The sequence below is a fragment of the Pristis pectinata genome, chromosome 20 (assembly GCF_009764475.1).
Source record: "Pristis pectinata isolate sPriPec2 chromosome 20, sPriPec2.1.pri, whole genome shotgun sequence".
Taxonomy (NCBI): Eukaryota; Metazoa; Chordata; class Chondrichthyes; order Rhinopristiformes; family Pristidae; genus Pristis; species Pristis pectinata.
In genome coordinates, this window is record NC_067424.1 from 28,648,076 (window position 1) to 28,671,418 (window position 23,343).

Sequence of the window (23,343 nt, forward strand, 5' to 3'; positions counted from 1 at the left end):
GGTGCCGCCACACCCCCCCCCTCCTTTAGAAAAAAAAATAACATGATTTTTTAAAAACTTGCATCTTTCAAATATATTAAAAATTTGAGTTCACCGCTTTGGAGGCAAGAATTCACTTCTGCCACATCGGCTAGCATCACTTCAGCCAGATCTTGGAATTACATTTACTAAAGCTTCATCAGGCCTAGGCCCAAGTGCTAATATAAGGAAACAATAGCCTCCTACAGTCTCTTCCTCCCCACCCAATAATGACCTCACAGTGACAGTGAACATACACCAACCATGCACATCTGAACATTGCTGGGGCTGGCATATCTGGCCACATCCAACTTTGCACCATAGCTATAGAATTCTCCCTAGGACAAAAGTTGTGCAGATTCTAGGGCCTTTACAGTTATACTATACATTGGGATCAGAACAATTCTTTCTCCATGTTTGACAACCCTATCTTTCTGTCTTCAAACAAAATTCTGCAATTCTGTACTTTCACTTCTGTGCCTGTGATTTAATGCAAACCACATCAACAAGTGCAAAAAAGGAAATTCTTTCAGATTAAATCAATATAGGAATAGTCATGTTTTCTCAGTCACACTGATACCACATTAAGAGTCACCATTACAGCATAGTAGCACAAACCCTATAATTAACCTAGGTTCAGTCCTGACCTCCAGTGCAGTCTGTGTGGAGTTTGCACAGTCTCCCTGTTCCTCTGGATGTTCTGGTTTCCTCCCATATTTCAAAATTATGCAGGATGGTAGGTTAATTGGCCACTGTAAATTGCCCCTAGTGTGTTGGTGCACAGTAGAATCCAGTCAGGAAAGGTGGTGGAAGTTGATGGAAATATGGGGAGAATAAAATGGGTCAGGGAAGGATTAATGTAAAAATGGGTGCTTGATGGTTGGCATGAACTCAGTGAGACAAAGGGAGCGTTTCTGTCCTGTCTCTCTCTATAACTAAAATTTAATTAAAATCCTTATATTTAACACAGAAGGAAAAAGAAACCCTAAAGTGCAAAGGGCAACCATTATTGAGCTCAAATATCACATTGGTTTAATAAAAACCATGATCACAAGTCATCATTAAATGGCAGGAAGTACAAAGCCTGAAGTCCCACACCACCGGGTTCAAGAACAGCTACTTCCCTTCAACCATTCAGTTCTTGAACCAACTGGCACAACCTTAATCACTAGAATTTAGCAACACTATGACCGCTTTGATCACTTTGCACTAAAATGGACTTTGTTTGTTCTAGTTGTGTTCTTCCTTGTGTTTTTCTTGTCAATGCTGCTTATATGATGCTATGTGCCCGTGATGCTGCTGCAAGTATGTTTTTCATTGCACTTATGCACATGACAATAAACTCAACTTTGACTGATTGCTTCAAACAAAAGAATGTGCATTCTGGATATGCATTTCAGGATGTCTCAAAGCACTTCAGTTAACCAATTACTTTTGTATTGGTGGCATGGTCAGAATGTAGGAAAACCACTAAATACTGCAAAATTTAGAAAAAAATCATTATAGCCATTAAGTAAAGAGGTACTTAGATCTACCAAAGACAAATAATGGCCAGCTGGCTCTTTAAGGCCTAACTAAAAAAGGTCTTTGTTGTTTAATAACCCAACAAATTAATTGGATGAAATATTCCATTGCATAGAAACTAATGGTAATATTTCCCAACAAAAGGTTAAAAGTTTGGAGGGCTTTATGTTCCAACTATTATGTCTCATCATCATGTGACAACATACCAAGCACCAGCTTCATAATGATATACGAGATGATGCTGTGTACTTTGGTAAAAAGAGCGTATAGTGGAAGGAATAACTTGTTCTTATAATAACTATCACTTTTTCATCTTTTATTTCTCTGCAAGTATAACTACTGCAAATTGTAAAACCTACTGAATATCCATGAAATATCAGCCAAATCTACTTATTACTACCGGTTCTGAAGAAAGTTAATAGTCCTGAAGTAGCAATTATTTCCTCCTAACTTATTGGTTATTGCCTCCATTTTCCTTTTGTTATCATGCTTTTCTGATTTCATGAACTCCTCTCCTTTCAGGCGGGACAGGACAGCAGTACAGTGCACAACAAATAATTTGTCAAGAATCAGATACTAAAACTACAAAAATAAATTCAACTGAATTCTCAATGATCTACTCTTTCAGTACTTGGTGCTCTTTGCTTTCACTGCAAGAAATAAGAGATCAAAGGCAGAACCTTCAGTTATCTGATGTAATTGTAATAATTAATGATTATTAACTGCAAGGAGTCATTAATTTTACTATTTTATTTAATTCTCATAGAGTCCTTAATTCTGTCATTACAAAAGTAATGATGGATATCTGGATTTTCTCCAACTCAATTCTGTCCTGTGCTTAAATTTAATTTTACAAGGCATGTACTAAGAATTACAATACCTTTAGGAGTGTGATGGATGTATGCAGTGCTGCCATCTTCAAGCTGTACAGCCTGCCCATCTTCAAATGGGAGAGAGTCACCTGGAGATGTTAAATCAAAATCAATCAAAAGCAATTGAAAACAGTTGCTGGAAATCTGAAATAAAAACAGAAAATGCTGGAAGTATTCAGTAGGTTAGGCAGCATCTGAAGATGGAAAAAAAAGGTAACATTTCAGGTCAATTTTTAAATCTTTGAAACGTAAAGGCATCCAACTTACAGTTTCAGAAGAGCAAATTGAACAATTCCAATTCCCCCCCCCCCCCCACCTCCCTCCCCTGGCTTCATTCAAAGATTGGGCAAATAGTCTGTTTCTTTACTTTTCCCACTGATGTTCTGTAGCACTCAAACATGCAAAGCACAGATGCAATCAAGCACATTTGGCCATTGATCATCTTTCTTTTAATTTGAGGAAGCCTCCACCCAAATTACTAAGTACTCTAATTATTATCTGCTAAAACTTGAAGACAGACTTGGGTAAGGCAATTCTGCTCTAGATATATACCAAAGCAAGATTTAAATATACTTGGGGTGAATGCAATGAATAATTTATAAACCAACATTTCCTCGTATTTAATATTATCCAGCAAATAAGATAGTCTGCTTGCTAATTAGTACAAGGGCAATTGTACCTCTGTATTCTGTAGGATGTGTGTTCTGCTCCTACTAAAATTCAAGAGGGAGATTGAATTTTTTTGGTCACCATAGTCTCACCATTACACTTTAATAAAACAGTAGATTGAATCTTGTTACATATGTTAACTTTTGATTGAAAGAATACCATTTTCCTCTGATTTAGCTATAGCTCACCTTACCCTACAACATTATTGGACAAAAGGCAAGTTGAACAAGTACTTGTCACAAGATCTCTTTCAATGGCGTTCCATAGCTGGCTGCTAGGAAGTGCACAGGTGTAACTTGGACATCTCTCCTGAGAACCATCTTACCCTTTCCATTGGGAACTGCCTGTCCATACTGAGAGGGTGGGATAAAAATTCAACAGCACAGATCATAAACCTTTGCCTCATGTGTCGGTGCTTAAAACATATCTGTAAAAAAAAAAGGCACGAAAACTGCAGATTGGAAGCCTGGAATAAAAACAGAAAATGTTGGAAAACACTCAGCAGATCAGGCAGCATCTGTGGACAGAGAAACAAAGGTCAACCTTTTAGATCAAATCAGAACTGATGAAACTGACTGTTTTTGTTTCCACAGATGCTACCTCATTTGCTGGGTAGCTCCAGTATTTGTGTTTTTATTTCAGCCACCTCTCTGTAATTTTTTTTTGAAATCACCAATGGGACATGAGTGCAAACAATAAGCCTAACATTCATTATCCTTGAACCGATGGCTAGTTAATAATTTCAGAGAGCAGTTACAAGTCAACCACACTGGTGTGTGTCTAGAATCACATGTTGTCCAGACTGGGTAAGGATCACAGATTTTCTTTCCTAAAGGGTTTTTTTTTGTGGCAATCTGACAATTTAATAGCTCCTTTTCATTCCAGCTTTTTTAACTAGCTGAATTCAAGTTACCCACTACATTGTTCTAGCATCTTAGGAAGTTTCATCAGTATACTATATGCACATATAATCTTGGTCAAATTTCGCCTGCTGTGTTGAATGCTATTAAGATCCAGAATATAAAGCTGATCTCCATACATTTATCAGAAACTTAAATCTAATGAAAATACACATTAGCAATTGCTTCAGACAGAAGGGAATGAAAAACAGACTGATAAAATCCTACTGCAAACACAAACATTGACATCTTTATAAAGTAGATTACACTGTGCAGCAAATACACCTGTACTCTTGGATACCAGGCCAACTGTCACTTTTATTTTGGATACTATTTAGCATTAATGGATGTCCTGTCTATAATTACCTTTTTGCACTGTGACTTGTTGGATGTAGGCTGTTGTGCCATCCTCCAGCTGAATAGTTTGCCCCTCAACCAACTTTGCATCTGTTAAATATATTGTAAATTAAAAGGGTTTTAAAAAAACTGGAAGATAAGCACTCATAACACAAGCAACATAAACACTGAAATTAGATTATGCAACATTGATACTGAATCTTCTCAGATAAACTTTTTTTTAAATTTTAGCAATAAATTGCTTGTTTTATTGAATATCAGATGAAATAATTTTATATAATCTTACTAATAAAGTTATTAATATTTCACAATATAGTTTCTATAAATGTAACCTATAATATATCTGCTGATACATTACAAATTAAACATACTAGAAATGAGAGAATTTGAATTAATGTTTGTCTGCTGAACCCAAACCCTAATATGGGTAAAACAGAAACAGAAAATGCTGCAAATAGTCAGCAGGTCAGGCCTCATTAATAGGAAGAGAAACAGAATCAATGTTTTATGTTGGAGACCCTTTCTCTCCCCACAGACCCGGCCTGAACTGCTGAGTGTTTCCAGTATTTTCTGTTTTAGATTTCCAGCATGTGCACTTTTTTGTTGATTTTCACAACAACATGCAAATATATTTGCTGCCTGTACTTAGGCAATGATTATACTGAAATATAACATATTGCATCAGTCATCTGATATATCAAAGTTAATACATGTAATTTACAAATTATTACACTAAGTTACTTCCCAATCAGACTTGGAATAACAGTTCATTGTTAAAAGTCTAATTTATCATGGCATGTAACAAAATATACAAAATGACTTTAAGAATTTTTGACTATTAAATGCTGTCTACTATTATTCACATGCCCCACCACCACCACCCATTGCTTATTTATTTTTTTCCAGAAAAAATAGTGCAACATAAATGCAATTAGTATTTGTACTTGGAAAATATACATATAAATGTTGTTTTCCTCTATATGGGCTTTTCACTTCTAGAGGTGTGGCAAGCTTCTGCACTAAGATTTAGAAGCTTAGCAACCAGGTGGTTACAAAACTTTGCCATCCTTTCCTGGTTTGCACTGTAAATGACTACTGACCCACTGGTGTGACTGACTGTTAATGGACCTCTAAGCTGGCAAGCTACTCAGATCAAGAGTTAATTAATGTTAGGTATTAAATACTGGTCTGGTGGCATCATCCACATCCCATGAGCTCTCTTGACCATGTGCATCCTAGGAACTGTTGGAACTACTATACGTCTCTCTTTATGACTCTCATAAGCTTGGGATGAAATCTCCTGTTCCACTTTGATATGGAGAAGTGTCCAGTCTCCTAGTGCCTCCCACAATGGGCTGATATTAACAATTTAGTAGAGTAAGAATTCAAATCTCTATCCCAACATGTCTCCGTTCTTCATGCTTGGCCACTATTATTTTTAATTCTAATTCTTTATTGGGTGCTCACCTTTCAGTGTATGTTGGATGTAGGCCGTAGAGCCATCTGTAAGGGTTACTGCCTGCAGGCTCAGGCTCTCCATCATTTAGTATAATCTAAAAACAAAGTTTTTTTTTATTAATTACACCTTCCGAACAATTTACTTGTGCAGTACTTTTAACAAATAAACCATCTCAAGATTTTCCATAAAACCCAAAGAACTTATACAAATGGTAGCTTAAACTATATAAAACAATATAATAGCATAAGAAGAAACATAGAAAAACTACAGCACAATTCAGGCCCTTCAGCCCACAAAGCTGTGCTGAACATGTCCCTACCCTAGAAATTACTAGGCTTACCCATAGCCCTCCATTTTTCTCAGCTCCATGTACCTATCCAAAAGTCTCTTAAAAGACCCTATCGGATCCGCCTCCACCACTGTTGCGGGCAGCCCATTCCACGCACTCACCACTCTCTGAGTAAAAAACTTACCCCTGACATCTCCTCTGTACCTACTCCCCAGCACCTTAAACCTATGTCCTCTTATGGCCACCATTTCAGCCCTGGGGAAAAGCCTCTGACCATCTACCAGATCAATACCTCTCATCACCTTATATACCTCTATCAGGTCCCCCCTCATCCTCCGTCGCTCCAAGGAGAAAAGTCCGAGTTCCCTCAACTTGCTTTCATAAGGCATGCTCCGCATTCCAGGCAGCATCCTTGTAAATCTCCTCTGCACCCTTTCTATGGCTTCCACATCCTTCCTGTAGTGAGGTGACCAGAAATGAGTACAGTACTCCAAATGGGGTCTGACCAGGGACCTATATAGCTGCAACAATACCTCTTGGCTCCTAAATTCAATTCCCCGATTGATGAAGGACAATACACTATATGCCTTCTTAACCACAGAGTCAACCTGCTCAGCCGCTTTGAGCGTCCTATGGACTCAGACCCTAAGATCCCTCTGATCCTCCACACTGCCAAGAGTTCTACCATTAATACTATATTCTGCCATCATATTTGACCTACCAAAATGAACCACTTCACACTTATCTGGGTTGAACAGCATCTGCCACTTCTCAGCCCAACTTTGCATCCTATCTATGTCCCTCTGTAACCTCTGACAGCCCTCCAAACTATCCACAACACCCCCAACCTTTGTATCATCTGCAAACTTGCTAACCCACCCCTCCACTTCCTCATCCAGGTCATTTATAAAAATCACAAAGAGCAAGGGTCCCAGTACAGATCCCTGAGGTACACCACTGGTCACCGACCTCCATGCAGAATACGACCCTTCAACAACCACTCTTTGCCTTCTGTGGGTCAGCCAGTTCTGGATCGACACTGCAATGTCCCCTTGGATCCCATGCCTCCTTACTTTCTCAATAAGCCTTGCATGGGGTACTTTATCAAATGCCTTGCTGAAATCCATATACACTACATCTACTGCTCTCCCTGCATCAATGTGTTTAGTCACATCCTCAAAAAATTCATTCAGGCTCGTAAGGCAGGACCTTCCCTTGACAAAGCCATGCTGACTATTCCTAATCATATTATACCTCTCCAAATGTTCATAAGTCCTGCCTCTCAGGATCTTCTCCATTAGCTTACCAACCACTGAGGTAAGACTCACCGGTCTATAATTCCCTGGGCTATCCCTACTCCCTTTCTTGAATAAGGGAACAACATCCTCAACCCTCCAATCTTCCAGAACCTCACCCGTCTCCATCGACGATGAAAAGATCATCGTCAGAGGCTCCGCAATCTCTTCCCTCGCCTCCCACAGCAGCCTGGGGTACATCTCATCCAGTCCCAGCGACTTATCCAACTTGATGCTTTCCAAAAGTTTCAGCACCTCCTCTTTCCTAATATCTACATGCTCAAGCTTTTCAGGCCGCTGCAAGTCCCCACTACAATCCTCCAGATCTTTTTCTGTAGTGAATACTGATGCAAAGTATTCATTAAGTACCTCCGCTATTTCTTCCGGATCCATACACACATTCCCACTGCTGCACTTGATAGGCCCTATTCTTTCGCATCTTATCCTCTTGCTCATACTTGTAGAATGCCTTGGGGTTTTCCTTAATCCTGCCCGCCAAGGCCTTCTCATGCCCCCTTCTGGCTCTCCTAATCTCCTTCTTAAGCTCCTTCCTATTAGCCTTATACTCTTCCAGATCGCTAACATTACCTAGCTCTCTGTATGTTTTTGTAAGCTTTTCTTTTCCTTTTGACTAGATTTATTATAGCCCTTGTACACCATGGTTCTCATATCCTCTCGTGACTCCCCTGTCTCATTGGAACATGCCTGTGCAGAACTCCACACAAATATCCCCTGAATATTTGCCACATTTCTTCCGTACTTTTCCCTGAGAACATCTGTTCCCAATTTAATCTTCCAATTTCCTGCCTGAGAGCCTCATAATTCCCTTTACTCCAAGTAAACGCCTTTCTAGTCTGTCTGTTTCTATCTCTCTCCAGTGCTAATGTAAAGGAGATAGAATTATGATCACTATCACCAAAATGTTCACCCACTGAGAGATCTGACACCTGACCAGGTTCATTTTCCAATACCAAATCAAGCACAGCCTCTCCTCTTGTAGGCCTATCTACATATTGTGTCAAGAATCCTTCCTGAACACACTTAACAAACTCCACCCCATCTAAACCCCTCACTGTCTGGAGATGCCATTCGATGTTTGGGAAATTAAAATCTCCCATCACAACAACTCTGTTACTCTCACACCTTTCTAGGATCTGCTTCCCTATCTGCTGCTCAATATCCCTGTTACTATTGGGCTGCCTATAAAAAACACCCAGTAAAGTTATTGACCCCTTCCTGTTCCTAACCTCCACCCACAGACACTCCGTAGACAGTCCCTCCACGACGTCCACCTTTTCCGCAGATGTGACACTATCTCTGATCAACAGTGCCACTCCCCACCTCTTTTGCCTCCCTCCCTGTCCTTTCTGAAACATCTAAAACCCAGCACTTGAAGCAACTATTCCAGTCCGTGAGCCATCCAAGTCTCCGTAATGGCCACCACATCATAGCGCCAAGTATTGATCCAAGTTCTAAGCTCATCTGCCTTGTTCACAATACTCTTTGCGTTAAAATAGACACATCTCAAACCTGTCTGAGCACGTCCCTTCTCTATCATCTGCCATATAGACAGAAGATATACAGACTGGAAATATAATACTGGTTATGATAGACATTTAGTAATATGGATCTGCTTGTCACACCTTCAGGAGTCCATATTCACAATCCACCTGAAAGAGTGCAACATTCCCCAGATATGTCCCCTCTACAAAATGGAAAAATACAAAATGGCAGGTTACCACCCAATCAGTTTACTCTCAATCATCAGCAAAGTAAATGATATTGTCAACAATAATGCAATCTAGTGGAATTTAATCACCAATAACCTGCCTAGTAATATTTACTGTAGGCTCTATCATGTTTGGTTCTAGATCCTCATCACTGCCTTGATTCAAACGTGGACAAAAGAGCAGAATTTCAGAGCTGAGGTTGGAGTAACTGCTCTCAACACCAAAGCAGCACTTGAACAAGTACAGCATCAAATAACCCAAGTAAAATTGAACTCAGTGGGAATTAGGAAGAACTCCCCACAGGCTAGTACCACAGTTAACACAAAGAAAAATCTGTGCCTTTTGGGAGTTCAGTCACCTTTGTCACTGTTGGAGTTGCTCTGAACCATGTCTCAGGGGTTGCTTCATCAATGACCTTCCTAAGGTTAGAAGCAGGGATGTTTGCAATATTCAGTTTGAATCATAACTCCTCAGGTAGTCAAGCAGTCTATGCCCACTTCCAGGACAACAAACATAGGTTGCTACATGGCATGTAACAATTGCACCACACAAGTGCCAAGGACTGACCATCTCCAGCGACAGAGTGTCTAACCACTTTTCTATAAAATTAAATGATTTTCTATAACCAAATTCCCCACCATCAACATCCTGGAGACCACCATTGAACAGGAACATTTGGACCAACCAGAGAAATATGGTGGCCACAAGTGCAGAGCAGAAGCTTGGCATTCTGCAGCAAGTAACTCACTGCCTAATGCCCCAAAGTCTTTTCAATATCAATTAGGCAAAGACCAGGAAAATAATGGAATAGTCTTCATTTGCTTTGATGAATACAGCTTTGAATGACACTTGACTATTAATGCACCCAATACTCTGAACATTCACTGCTACCACCACCAATGCACCCTGCCTGTAGTACGTCCCATCCACAAGATGTCAAGTGGCAACTTGTCAAAGTTTCCTTCTTCATTACTGGATCAAAACCCAGGAATTCCCTGCCCAACAAGATTTATAAAAATCAAGTGGATGGCTACATTTCCACACAACTGATGTCACGTTAAACAAGGTATGGGCTTAGAAATTCCAGTACACTGTAAAGGTGTACACTAGATGATAGTTGCTGCTACAGTATTCAGTGGTATCCACAAACCAGAAAAGTACTGTAGCACAGAGGGATTTAGGAGTCCTTGTACATGAAACACAGAAAACTAGCATACAGTGCAGCAGTTAAATCAGGAAGGCTAACGAATGTTGGCCTTTATTTTAAAGCAGGTTGGGATATCTTACCACAACTGTAAAAGGCACTAGTGAGGCCACACCTGTGAACAGTTTTGCTCTCCTTATTTAAAGGAAAGATACATTCTTATTGGAGGTAGTTCAGGGAAATTTCACTAGGATGATCCCGGTTATGAAAGGATTGCCTTATGAGGAAAGGTTAAATAGGGTGGGAATGTACTCATTGGAGTTTAGATGAATGAGACAAGACTATTAAAACATACAAGATTCTTAATGGGGTCGACAAGGCCAAATGCTGGGAGGATGTCATGAGAGAGTTTAGGACCAGAGGGAATGGTCGCAGATTAAGGACACAACCATTTAAGAATGTGATGTGGAATAGATTCTCCTCTCAAAGGATTGCAAGTTTCTGGAGTTCCCAGAAAGCTGGAAAGGCCAAATCCATGAATATATTCAAAACTGTGATATACAGTACATAGATTTTCAAACAGTAAGGGAATCAAGGGTTATGGGGAGAGGGCAAGAAAATGAATTTGAAGAAATTTGGTTCAAACCAAATGGTGTAGCAGGATTGAGCAGCCAATGAAATTCTCCTGTTCCTATTGCTCAAGATCTTATCATTGGAAATTTTCCGGAAAATGTCTAGAATGGTGGGCAGGAGGCGAACGGGGACAGGGATTAGTCTACATGGGAAGATTTGGGGGCTAGTGGGTGGCATCGATCAGGTAAGTGGCTCGTCAGAGGGAAGTGCAGGTGGTTAGAGATCGAGGCCACTAATTGTTCCTATGCCCAGTAGATACAAACAGCATCAAATATACAGCCATGAATCACAATCGTAAGTGTCCAGTCAAATCCAGGGTGATTTGATTTGACTTGGAAATGGTTGCAATTGCTTTGCAGTCTGGGAGGCAATCTACTTACAGAGGCATAGTGCAGGAAAAAAAGTTATATGACCAAATTTCCTCTGATAATTAGTGGAACTTCTTTCTATCTAGTTTTTTTAAAATTAATGTTCTCATTTGTTATATTGGAACAATTAAATAATATGATCGATCAAAAGTAATTACACATTTTTTCCAAAATTGCTATTGATTTACAATTTCTTATTAACTTACAGTATACTGTTTTTCTTAATATAATTTGGACTTTTCACATCCTCTGTTCAGTTTGTCTGGCTTGGATGCTTGAAGTTATCAATGCAGCTCCTCCCCTCTTTCACCCCCAACTCTCACAGACAAGAATAAAGCTGTAACAAAAACAACACCCACTGGCACAGAGCTATCTTTTTTAGCCTCCATGATTGAAAATCATTGCTTTTTGGAATAAACCACAAAAATGAGGCTAGAGAAATTTGACTTAGCGAGTTCAGTCGTGTTGTGCACCAGCACACTTCCGATGTTTGACACATTGGATGTGTGCAGTGATGTCAATTGTAAAGCAACACTAATGCAACTCATGTTTAGAATACTACCAGGTGAAATTTGGTCACTTTTATTCACTCGAAAAATCAATATGCACTCGATGTGTGGCAGGTTTTCATAGCACTCCTTTCACTGCAGCTGCATAATTTAAAGGGACAGTCAGACATAAATTGATTTTTTTTGGTATTAAAGAAATCATGGGGTATGGAAGGGCAGGGAAGTGATATTGAGATAAAAGATCAGCTATCGTCTCATTAAATGGAGGAGCAGGCATGAGGGTCTGAATGGTCCACTTTTGCTTCTATTTCTTATGTTCTCAAAGAACTGCTAACAACGTATTCTAGAAGCTGGCTGGTGATTCGGGAGGGGGCCTGTTTAAAATCACAGCATGACTTTTGGGAAAGGTGTATTGTCATTTTACCTCTGGGTTGTCTGGTTTGCTGCACTGCACTGGCTGCAGATTCAGACCAGGCATGAGAAGGCTGGACAGGCATACTCAGGACCCCAGAGGAACAGGGGAAGAGTAAGTCAGCAGACTCTACTCCCCTGGAACTTTCAGGGAGTCATGCTCCCATGTTCAGTAGTGGTGACAGAGATACGTAACTGCCTGCAGGCAGATCTACAATCATGCACCCGTGACTGGAAAGCTCTGCCCAGAGATCGCCATCACCATAAGGTTCTTCCTCACCGAGTCAGCATACACAATTGATTGTTGCCACGTATCCCAATTTGCTAGAAACAAATGTGCTCCTGGTTCCAGATGAAGTTTTGCAAGAGATTGGTGATGGACTGTCCAAACTCCTTCAATTCTTTTGTATTCTATCAGACAGGTAGACAACTCAGCAAGCAATTCTGCATGCATCTGTATCAGCACTTCCACGTAGGTTCCCCTTTCATAGATCTCATCTGAGTCCCAAGGCTCTGGTCAAAGAGATACACGAATGCCAGATCTGGGAGGGGAGATGTTTTTTCTTGCTGAACAACTACAATTTCCTGGGTCTTTATAATGATAAAAATGAAGCTTAGTGACATCAAGTACATGGCACTGAAGGACAGAGTGGCCAGCACATCAGAAAATGCATGAAGGCAGACCAGTTGTCACTTAGAGGGTTAGATATGTGGTAGAGGTGCAGGACATCCTTAAATAACTGGAACATCCATCCCATCTTCAGCCAAGCCTCAATCTTTATAACCTCAAGTCACATCAATTCTCTATCTGGCAAAGGATCCTTTCCTTCAGGCTGTTGAGCTTTTGTGATTGGTAGGGTCTCCTTCCTGTGTAATGCAGCAGTTCCTGTGATGGGCAACTTTAGCCTGAAAACAAGACGGAAAGCTTTTTCTAAGTGCTTGGATGGATGGTGTCTGTGTGTGTACATATGTGTGCCTACACATGTGCCCGTGTTGCTGAGAAGATTAGTAGTAAGAAGTGCAAGAGGGCAGCTGTAGCAATGGTTACCCATTGTGTTAAAGATGTCTGTGAGAGCAGAGGTCTGATAGGAATGAGCTTTGCATATTGTTGGGTTTGAGGACAGCACAAGTACAGTTCAAAATTTTACAGCACTTAGCTTGAAGTCATGAAATTTCTTACAGCACTGCTCCTAGCTGCAGAGTAAATTGCTCCAGAAGGCACCTCTGCTGCGACTTACTCTTTAATTCTGTTCTAGGTTTCCTCCTGTTACTCCTAGCACAGAGACCATGCCTCTTGTGCTTTGCTTCATCCCTCAGGATGTTGAGGCTCATATCTGAGAAACAGGGAGCATGCACTCTGTCCTGCAGAGCCTCTCTATCAGTTGTCACCACTGACAACAGCAACACTTACACTTCTGGCCGTGCCATCGGTTAAAGAAGAGTGTCCTTTAAGGGCTGAGGTTCTGCCTTCAATTAGTGTAGTAATGTGCTGGCAGGTGCACTGAATTACATTAGTGATTGTCAGAACTTGCGTAGATGGCCTTTTAAGACAGCTTTGGCATTCCAAAAACATCTGCTCATTTGTAAATTGATCATGATGGAATATCACAGTCAAGCTATGCTAAAATGAACAGGATGTGCAGGATTAGCAGTCATATTTAAGAGCAATCCAATTCTCTGGCAAATGTTTTTCAAGAATTTATAAGATATTTATATTATACTAATTGTAATGTTTTGTCCCAATGTTCAAGTTATTACATAGCTCCTGTCTCTATGAAATAAATACTTTATCAAATTACAGACTCAGTTATATATTTTCATTAGCTGATATTCAAAAACTTATTTGAAAAAATGCTACAGTAATTTGAGTTAAAACTATCAAATGCTATACTAAACTACTAATGTGTAAACAAGGCATATAGCAATAACAAGTTCAATATTAACTTTGTTTGATAATATGCATGCTAGAAATCATTCAAATCCCTTTAAATACATTACTCTAATTTGCCTAATAGGGTCATAAACCACTTTCCTTAACAGTAGCATCAACTTATTTATAATATTTCTTTGTTGGCAGGTGATATTCACAGATGTAGAGTATACAATTCTTAGTTGGCAACCCTCTTTTAACATTCAAAAAGAGCTGTCTCAAAGAGCTTGCAAAACTATGTACTGTATTATCAAAATAATCAATTATGTATTTTCCTAATTGTTCTTAATTATACATTATTCACTGCTGCTGTAAGGTGCATCATGAATATGTTATAAAGTATGTAAATGATTGCAGTGATTTAACAGGATAGCTCACCAGCACCTTTTCAAGGACAACAGATGCTGGCCTTGCTGGTGATGCCCAGATTGCGAAAAATGAATTAATAGAAGAATGAATGCCCAGAATGTCAAAATGTTGATGTACTACTAATGTTTTGAACAATACTGAGGAGCAATTTGAACTCTCACCTACCATTCTCCTCATATATTAAACATTTTTCACATGCCTTTCATGTTTTTTAGAATTATCTCAATTATATAAAACAAGAATCCTTTCACACATCTCACAAAGGAAAAAAATAAAATTGAACAGTTAAATTCCTCATGTACACTTAAATATATGAAGCCATCATGCAAAATTTCACAGTAAACTGCACACTGCTGCAAATAACTGTATGTATTAATCATGCAGGTCCAAGGCAAAGACTTCAACTTACAAATTCTTTGGCACCTGGAATGGCACGCTAGATATGCAGAACACAGTGGGCCAATAAAATTATTTTGCGACAGCTTGCATTCGCAAAATTCTGTTGCTCATGAGGTTCAAGAGGTTGTAGGCAATAGAACAGCACTTGTTCGATTACCAACTTTCCTTCTCACCGAAACTTTTTGTGTGCATTATGAACATGGCTTCTGCATGAATGGCCTGTACCATCATGCATATACTAATGAAATTTATAGAATTAGCATCATAATGGATGCTATTTCCTATTGTATGCTTGTCTCTATACACAAGCATATCATACACATGGAAGAGCCAGAAGTAAGAGTGTAGAATTTATGATAGTTGCTACAAGACCCTGATCTTTAAGGTAAGGTATCTTTATTAGTCAGATGTACATCGAAATACACAGTGAAATACATCTTTTGCATAGAGTGTTCTGGGGGCAGCCCGCAAGTGTCGCCACGCTTCCGCCGCCAACATAGCATGCCCACAGCTTCCTAAATCCTAGGTCTTTGGAATGTGGGAGGAAACCAGAGCACCTGGAGGAAAGCCACACAGACACAGGGAGAACATACAAACTCCTTACAGACAGTGGCCGGAATTGAACCCAGGTCGCTGATGCTGTAATAGTATGACGCTAACTGCTGTAATAGCTAGCCTGCCACAGTAGAACTTCTGGTTCAATAGACATCCATGTAAAATGTGAAGCTTAGTGATATTTAAGTGAGCACACAAGGAAAGAATTCTCAAATCCATGTAAGATTTTATTATAGATATTAATAGGTATTATTAAGCTTATTGAGATCTGTGTTTTAGTCTAATGATTCTGTCCAGGCATAGCTCGTTAGCAGATTTGCAGAGAAGGTAACTGATCTTGTAAGTCTGTGTCTAGTCTTAGGAAATCATACCAAGAATAGACCTGGTCATGCTTTGTATTAAAAACCTCATCTTCCACCCCACCAGCCTTTGCATTCAACAGATCATTCTCTGCAATTTCCACAATCTTCGAAGTGATTCTGCCAACACACACATCTTTCCCTCTCCTCCCTTTACAGCATTTAACAGGGACTGTTCCCTTTGCAACTCCCTTATCCACTCCTCCCTTCCCACCAAACAACCCTCCTCTTACCGCACTTTCCCTTGCAACCATAGGCGATGCAACACTTGTCTTTTCATCTCTTCCTTTCCCACCATCCAGGGACCCAGTCCATTCAGGTGAAGCAGTGATTCAATTCCACTTCTTCCAATCTAGTATACTGCATTCCGTGTTCACAATGTAGTCTCCTCTACATTGGAGGAGCCAAACACAGATTGGGTGACCGCTTTGTGGAGCACCTGCGTTCAGTCCACTGGGCTTACTATTGCCTGACACTTTAAATCTCCAGCCCACTCTCATTTTGACCAATCTGTGGCCTCTTGCACTGTTATGATGAGACCCGAAGCAAGCTTGAGGAACAGCTTCTCATCTTCTGTCTGGGCACATTGCAGTCTTCTGGATTTAATACTGAATTCTACAACTGGAGCTAAGTTACTCAGTCTGTATCAGTTGCCCATCTGTGATAACGCACACAAAATGCTGGAGAAACTCAGCAGGTCAGCACCTGTGTCCTTATGAAGGGTCTTGACCCAAAATGTTGACTGTTTATTTTCCTCCATAGATGCTGCCTGACCTGCTGAGTTCCTCCAGCATTTTGAGTGCTGCTCCAGATTCCAGCATCTGCAGAATCTTGCGTGTGTGCCCATCTGTGATATTGAATCAGCTTGTTTTTTTTTACTTTTTAACCTCGGGGTGAAAAATTTATGCCCTGTCTCACCCGCTGAGCACATCTTCCTGCACTGCAATTCCTAGTGTTTTGTCTGCATTTTCACTAATTGCTCCCATTCCTAATTGACCAGACAACTGCGTTTACAGCTTATCCCGTGGTTACCCCAGTTTTACCTAATCAAACACATCACCCCTCCCCGCAGCTTAAACTTCCTTTAGTTTCCTTCCCAGTTCCAACAGTCTTTGGCCTGAAACACTAGTTTTCCTTCCCACAGATATGACCTGACCTGGTGAGTATTTGCAGCATTTATTCTCATTCTACGTATTTCCTTATCTGCGACATCACCACGTTAACTTTCAACTAAATTCTTTAATTGGCCAGTCCTCTTCTCACACGTTTCTGTTACAACCTACCCTAGGACCCTGATAATATCACTCACCCTCTGCAATGTCTAATTTTCCAAATGTACTGGGCAAATGGATGAATCTGCTAGCATGTTAAAAGTTCATCAACATTTCTGATACATCCACTGCCTGCCATCATCATCATTCTGTTTAGCACTTGATTCTATTTCCTTGACACTAGGCCATTGCCCTGTTAATCCCTCGAGCATCAACATTCCACCACCAATATAGTGCTTTTTTGCTGTTTGCATAAGGAAATAAGAGGTACAGATATCAAATGAATATCCTTTATTGAAAGTGGTAAGGCTGTTTACAACAGTTCTGTTACATGTCATAGTCATACCACAACATGACTATTTCAATTCATGCACTTTGGAGCAGAAAAAGAGAATGTTAAAATTCCCATGCCCGTTGAATAGATGAGCAATGGAGAATAACTATTCATATTTTCCTGATCAGTAACACAAGGTTGAATTGATTGTTTTGTTTCCTGCAGGTGTTTACTGACGTATCAAATATTTTCAGTATGTCTTTTGCATTTCAATTTTTTTCAGTTTATATTTGAGCATTTGATGTGCTGTAAATACAAGGCAATGGTCCAAAAACTGGAACTAGATGAATAATTTTTTAGCCAGTATGGCATGGATTAAATGGACTCGTGCAATTTTTATTTTAAAACCCAAGAACATTGTTGAAATAAGTAGCAAAGCTTTGTCTGTTTAGTCAAGAATCCATCCATTTGTTTGAAACATTATTTGTTCACTTGGACAGTGAAGAAGGCCTTTCTTCTGCCCTTATTTTATTGTCCAGTTTTCCTCTTCATCCTTCTCCGAAGGGACAAACAACTAAACATGGCAAATTTATTCTGCAACTGCAAAGCTTCCTCCAGTCAGTTTATCTCCCATTGAAAGCCCATTTAAGATAGGAAATCTACCTGGACAAGTTCAAAATGCAACCACATGACCTTTCAGCAGTGATGTATTATTTTGTATTGACTTTCCTACACTTAGCATACCTTCATGTAACCTTGAACTGCTTATCCTATAGATCCAGCAGCAGCAACCAATTTCTAGTGATAAGAAATTGCCAACTCTTGTACTTGAGGGCACGTTAGTTTTCTGTGTATTTACTTTCTTCAGTGAACCTTCAGCAGCTGATCAATACTTCACTTTCAACTCCAGTCCTGTCAGCTCCTTATTCAATGCACCTTGACATTTTGTTGATCCCCAACTTGTAATCCATTATCAAGACCATCTCATTCTGACCTACCCGCCTTTCATCCCTATCCCACTGAAAATCTCAATTATAGCTTCAATACTTGCAAAGTTTATTTCTGTCACCCACTAACTGGTTCATTTAGCTCTAATTTATGCTAACTACAACCCACATGAAAATCCATCTTACCTCTTGTTCTATATTAGTTCACTTATCAATTATCAAAACACACTGACCAGCTCCAATACAATGATTTCAAATCTACAATCATTTACACTACCTTCTATGGCCTCACTACATCATACTTCTGCAATCTTCTCCAGATCTTAAAATCTGGCCTCTACCTTCAGTTTATTTGGCAATCCCTCAATATGCCCCTGCATCCTGACATCTCTGATCTCTCCGATCTCTCCCCAATTTCAAAAAATCTTATAATAATCACTCTTCAGCCACAACTTCACTTACTTCCAATAGTTCCTCTGATTTCCTATCCGATGTTCATTCCTACATGTAAATAACTAACAAAATGTACTTGTTTCCTGTGCTGTATTAATTCCTATCTTTACTCAACATTATAGGCTATATACAAGTAATTGTTGGTCCCAATGCAGATTTTAAAGATCAAGGATTTTAAGAAAAAAATGTACATTTTATTCTTTCATTATCACTAAAGTTAAGACAAGATAGATACATATGAGCTATTGAGTAATACATGAAAATGATCAACTTTATAACATACCTCATTTACCTAAATCAGTATATACTGCTCCCCACCTGATGAACCAGAAAAATATCTGGTTAAAAAAGACAATTGCCTTGGTGCTTTAATACCGTCTTTAGCACATCAATGCTAGTCATACTTGCAATAATTTAAATATAAACAACTAATTTTGCTACAACTAATTATCCTTAGTTCTGAAAAACATTCCTTAGAAAACTTCTGATCGAAGGATTCATTGAACCAAGATTCTAATACAATGTTTATTTTGATGTTTAAATTATTGAAAAGACAATCACACTTTGCATACTTAATAGCCCAGTCTCTGCCAACTACAGGAATCAAGAATACCAAGTCTAATTGAACAGGAATGACAATAAAAGGTTTAAAAATATGAATTCAGTCATTATTCTATTTCTACTTAAAACAGTACCATTTAAAAATATGATTGGCAATTTACATCATTGAGTAATTGGAAATAGAACTAATAAATCCCAAATATTAAGATCACAGGATAATTAGCAGGTCACAAATGCTAGTGTGCTGTTAGAAATGCCAATGTTAAAATCTATAGAGGACTATACAAAAATGTATAGGTGTTTGAACTTTATTGTAAATAAACATTAGAATGTGCATTGGCATATTGACTAGAGTGCTTTAGAGCAGCCTATTTTCAAGATCTAATTTTCTTTGCAGCATAGCAAGAAATCTATACTACCTTGGACAAACTGAAAAATTAAAGCTGGAAGTGAAGGAAGTGCGGAAATAAAACTATGTTAGAACTGAATTGGTACAAAAAAAAACAGGATTGTATCATAAAAACTCACTATAACATCACAGAAACTCACTATATGACCTATGCTGTGCATTTTTAATACGAAAGACACCCAAATCCCGCCGTCTCCTAGCATTTGGTGATAGAAGACGCCAGCAAGATTGAAAACCAGAAACGCACACGCATTTGCAATAGTATCCGAAGCTAGCGCACAGTTAAACGTCTGACGAGCACCCACTCCCTCGCCACCTCAGCTGCAGCCTCCACACGTCGAGGCGCTTGCTCCTCTCCGTAGCTGCTGAGTGGCCCGCTGTGCATTGCCGACAGTCTTGTGCCATTCGTTCCGGACCAACCGTGCCAGCCGGCGACCCGGGTCAGCCAGTGCGAGGAAGCCGCCTGCCACACGGCCGTGACCCAGGCCCCGGCGCCGCCGGCCCACGGACGCGGGTTTGGCTCCGTTCTGAAGGGGGGGGGGGGGAAGTGGGAGTTTCCCCCCACAAGATTTCATCCATGAGCGGGAGAGCGGCGCGGAGCGGCCAGCTGTAAGCCTGCGGTAGGCCCGAATCAGCCGGCTGGTTGGACGAGAAGGGCAGTGGGAGGTGGGCCTGCCCGGCCCCGCCGTGCCTCCCCCGCCTTCCATCCCATCGCCTCTCCGAGCCGCCGGCTGCTGCAACGCAGACTGGGAAAAAAAAATTTTACTAACCTTTTTTTCCAACAATTCCTCCGTGCGACCGCCATGCACCAGGGCAGGAAGCGCTGTGGCGGGAATCGCCGGCCCCCGAACCAGCATCGGCCACTGTCACCCGCGCCGCGGCAATGCCGGGCCATGCGCCGATTCAGAGTCCCGGGCGCGCATTCTCCGCCCCGCCCCGGTGCCGAGGCGCGCTCCAACCGCTCCATGCGCCGCGGCGCTCGCAGAAGAGGGCGGGCTCAATTCAGCGTCCGGGGTGCCGCCGGCTTTTTTGTTTCGCCCCTAAACCGGCATTTCGAACGCGTTTACAGGCGTCGCTGCGAGGCAGAAGATTGGCCCATTCAGAGTCCTGGGCGGCTCACCAGTCACAAAGCCGGAGAATCGCCTCAGAACCTGTATAGTTAAATCAGAGTTCCCATATGCCAATCAGGGGCCAGGATAAAGTTGTTTCTTCTGAATGCGGATTAACATGTAGAATGAAATGTCCAGTTGGGTAGGAATTATGGCGTGTCTGTGCACCCGGGGATAGGTGGAAGTACAACATCGGCCTAGTGGAGAGACGGGCTGCCTGCTTCTGTTACTCCGAGGGCGTGCAGTGCTTGCAGCTGGGCCCGGGCAGGAGCCCAATGCAGCTCTGGTTGGGCGTCTATTGACCATGTGGGAATTTCACTTTTTGACATTTCGTTTAAAAAATTACTGTTAACATCAGCAGTGATAACTTCACAGCCCCAGACACAAACACATAGAGCAGAAAATGCTGGAACACCACGACAGGGCAGCCTGCATCGATGACGTTTAAACCCGAATCGTCAACTTTTCTCCACAGGTTCTGCCTGACCTGCCGAGTAGTTTCTCAATGTTATGTTTTCTGTTCGGGTTTCCAACGTGTGCAGTCATTTACTTTCGTGTACTTGTATTTCTACAGTGCTTTTCACAACCTCAGCTCTTCTTGAAGCCAACTGATTCCTTTCAAAATGTAATCACTGTCGTAAGGAAATTAACTGCCCTCCGCCATCGGTTTTCTGAACGGTCCACGAACTCTTACCTCGTTATTCCTATTTTGCACCATTTTATTTATTTATTTTTTGTAACATAGCTAATTTTTATGTTTTGCACTGTACTGCTGCCGCAAAACAACACATTTCACGACATAATGTCAGTGACGATAAACCTGATTCTGATTATGAAGTACAGTCTGTTGGGACTGACATCTGTGCAACTGAAGTGGCCTAAATGAATTCTGAGACTAAATTTTAGCGATGAGATATGTTGATCTTGGCATCAATCTTTAGCAGTTTTAAATCTTCAGCAATAATTTATTTGAATACAATTGTTGATCTTTTGACTTCTCCAAGGAATATGTGGTATCCTGTTTTTTTTTGCACCATATTGCACTTACCCGCACTGAAATTCAATTGCCAATTGCATACCCTTTTTGCAATATTATTGTCACAGTATGAAGTGCCTCATATGAAGTCACAGATATATAAATTATCCTTAATTAGGATTATCATTGTCTCAAAATGTGAATGTAGGATTTCTGGCATTTGAATGAATAGGGGACATGGTCTAATCAATTTTAAGAATAGGACTCATTTAGTCTTGTATCATTGTAAGTACTATTTTTACTACACAAAACTTAAGTTCTCGAACTTTACTGACAACATTTTAAAGTTGGTAGTGTGTTTCAGGTTTTAAAATAATCAGAAAGTAAAGTTCAATCTGGGAAATTTAAGATCACTCTCTTCTACAGATCTTTGTCTTTTGGGTTATTGGAGTTTGGAGGAAGCAGCTGACTTGATCAGTATGAATGTGAGTGAACTGCGGAGTGGATGGAGGGAAGTGTCTTAAATCCTTACTTTTTTGTTACATAACCTTCCATCCATTCTGCATCTTGTTCTGACCACATAATCTGAGCTCAGTCATGAGGCCTTTTGGAAATGCATTCGTCTCATACTTGCTCTATTACCTTTGTCTGCAAAGTCTTCAAAGAATTCGGTCAGAGCAGTTAAGCATGATATCTGCTTTTGAAATCTATGCTTTCAACTCTTGATTATATTTTCAGTTTCTAGATGATTAACTTTTTCATCTTTGGATAAAAATTACATTATCTTACCTACATGTTGAGTTGAACAGGGTATCAATTCCTGGACTTTTTGATCTCCCTTTTTAATTAAAGGCATTGCATCAGATGACTTCTACTCCTTTAACACTTTCCTTTTTCAAGGACTTTTTAAAATCTATATGTTATCTTTTACTTGACTTTTAAAATGTATTTGGACCAAGAGTGTCATTCTCTGAGTTTGGTTAGTTTGCTCAGGTCATTTTAGAGGACAATTAAGAGTAAAATGACCACCTTTTTATAATGATAAAGCTGGCTACAAGCCATTTCAGAAAAAGTGACTGTGGTGCTGCTGTTTATATGGATGGGATTATTCTGGTTTCACTCAGTTAATGGTTTTCTGGTACAGGAGGGCCTATCAATGCACAGTGCAGCACGGCAAGGGAACAAGATGGCTCTGGATGAAAAGTTCCAATTCCAGCAAGTACTATTTTTCTCAGACTTTACCAGTTTTAAACTGATGGGGCAGGAGAAAATTCTCATTTGTACATGACCAGGTTCCAGAAACTGGTGTCAGTGGGCCTCTATAGGAAAGGCAGCAGGAAAGTTTCCTCAGGAAGTGGTTACACCAGGTGATTACTCCTTGCACTGGTGTGCGTAAGCAAAACTGACAGGGCATTCTGTGGGAGAGAGGCTTGAGCTGAGGCATAATAGATGTTATGACCTCTGCCCCCTTGCTCTTGTTTCCACTCCTCCAGCTGTGACCACCCCTTGTTTTCACTGCTGCAGGCTCCTTTTCTGCTGCTGCCCGCTCTTCTG

The 23,343-nt window shown here is 40.4% G+C and overlaps 1 protein-coding gene across 2 annotated transcripts in view; it reads right to left on the reverse strand.

Moving 5' to 3' along the window:
• LOC127580954 (zinc finger protein 76-like) overlaps positions 1-20,664 on the reverse strand; it is a 43,314-nt gene extending 22,650 nt beyond the window's left edge. Inside the window, exons 1-4 of one of the 2 annotated variants that reach the window (XM_052034956.1) lie at positions 20,475-20,664; positions 5,807-5,892; positions 4,349-4,429; positions 2,423-2,503 (exon numbers count right to left, since the gene is read on the reverse strand). In XM_052034956.1, coding sequence (XP_051890916.1) covers positions 2,423-2,503; positions 4,349-4,429; positions 5,807-5,882 — 238 coding nt within the window. In that variant the 5' untranslated portion in view covers positions 5,883-5,892; positions 20,475-20,664. The remainder of the gene's footprint in view (positions 1-2,422; positions 2,504-4,348; positions 4,430-5,806; positions 5,893-20,474) is intronic. The other variant, XM_052034957.1, reaches the window with a different exon arrangement.
• Positions 20,665-23,343: the final 2,679 nt, after the last annotated feature.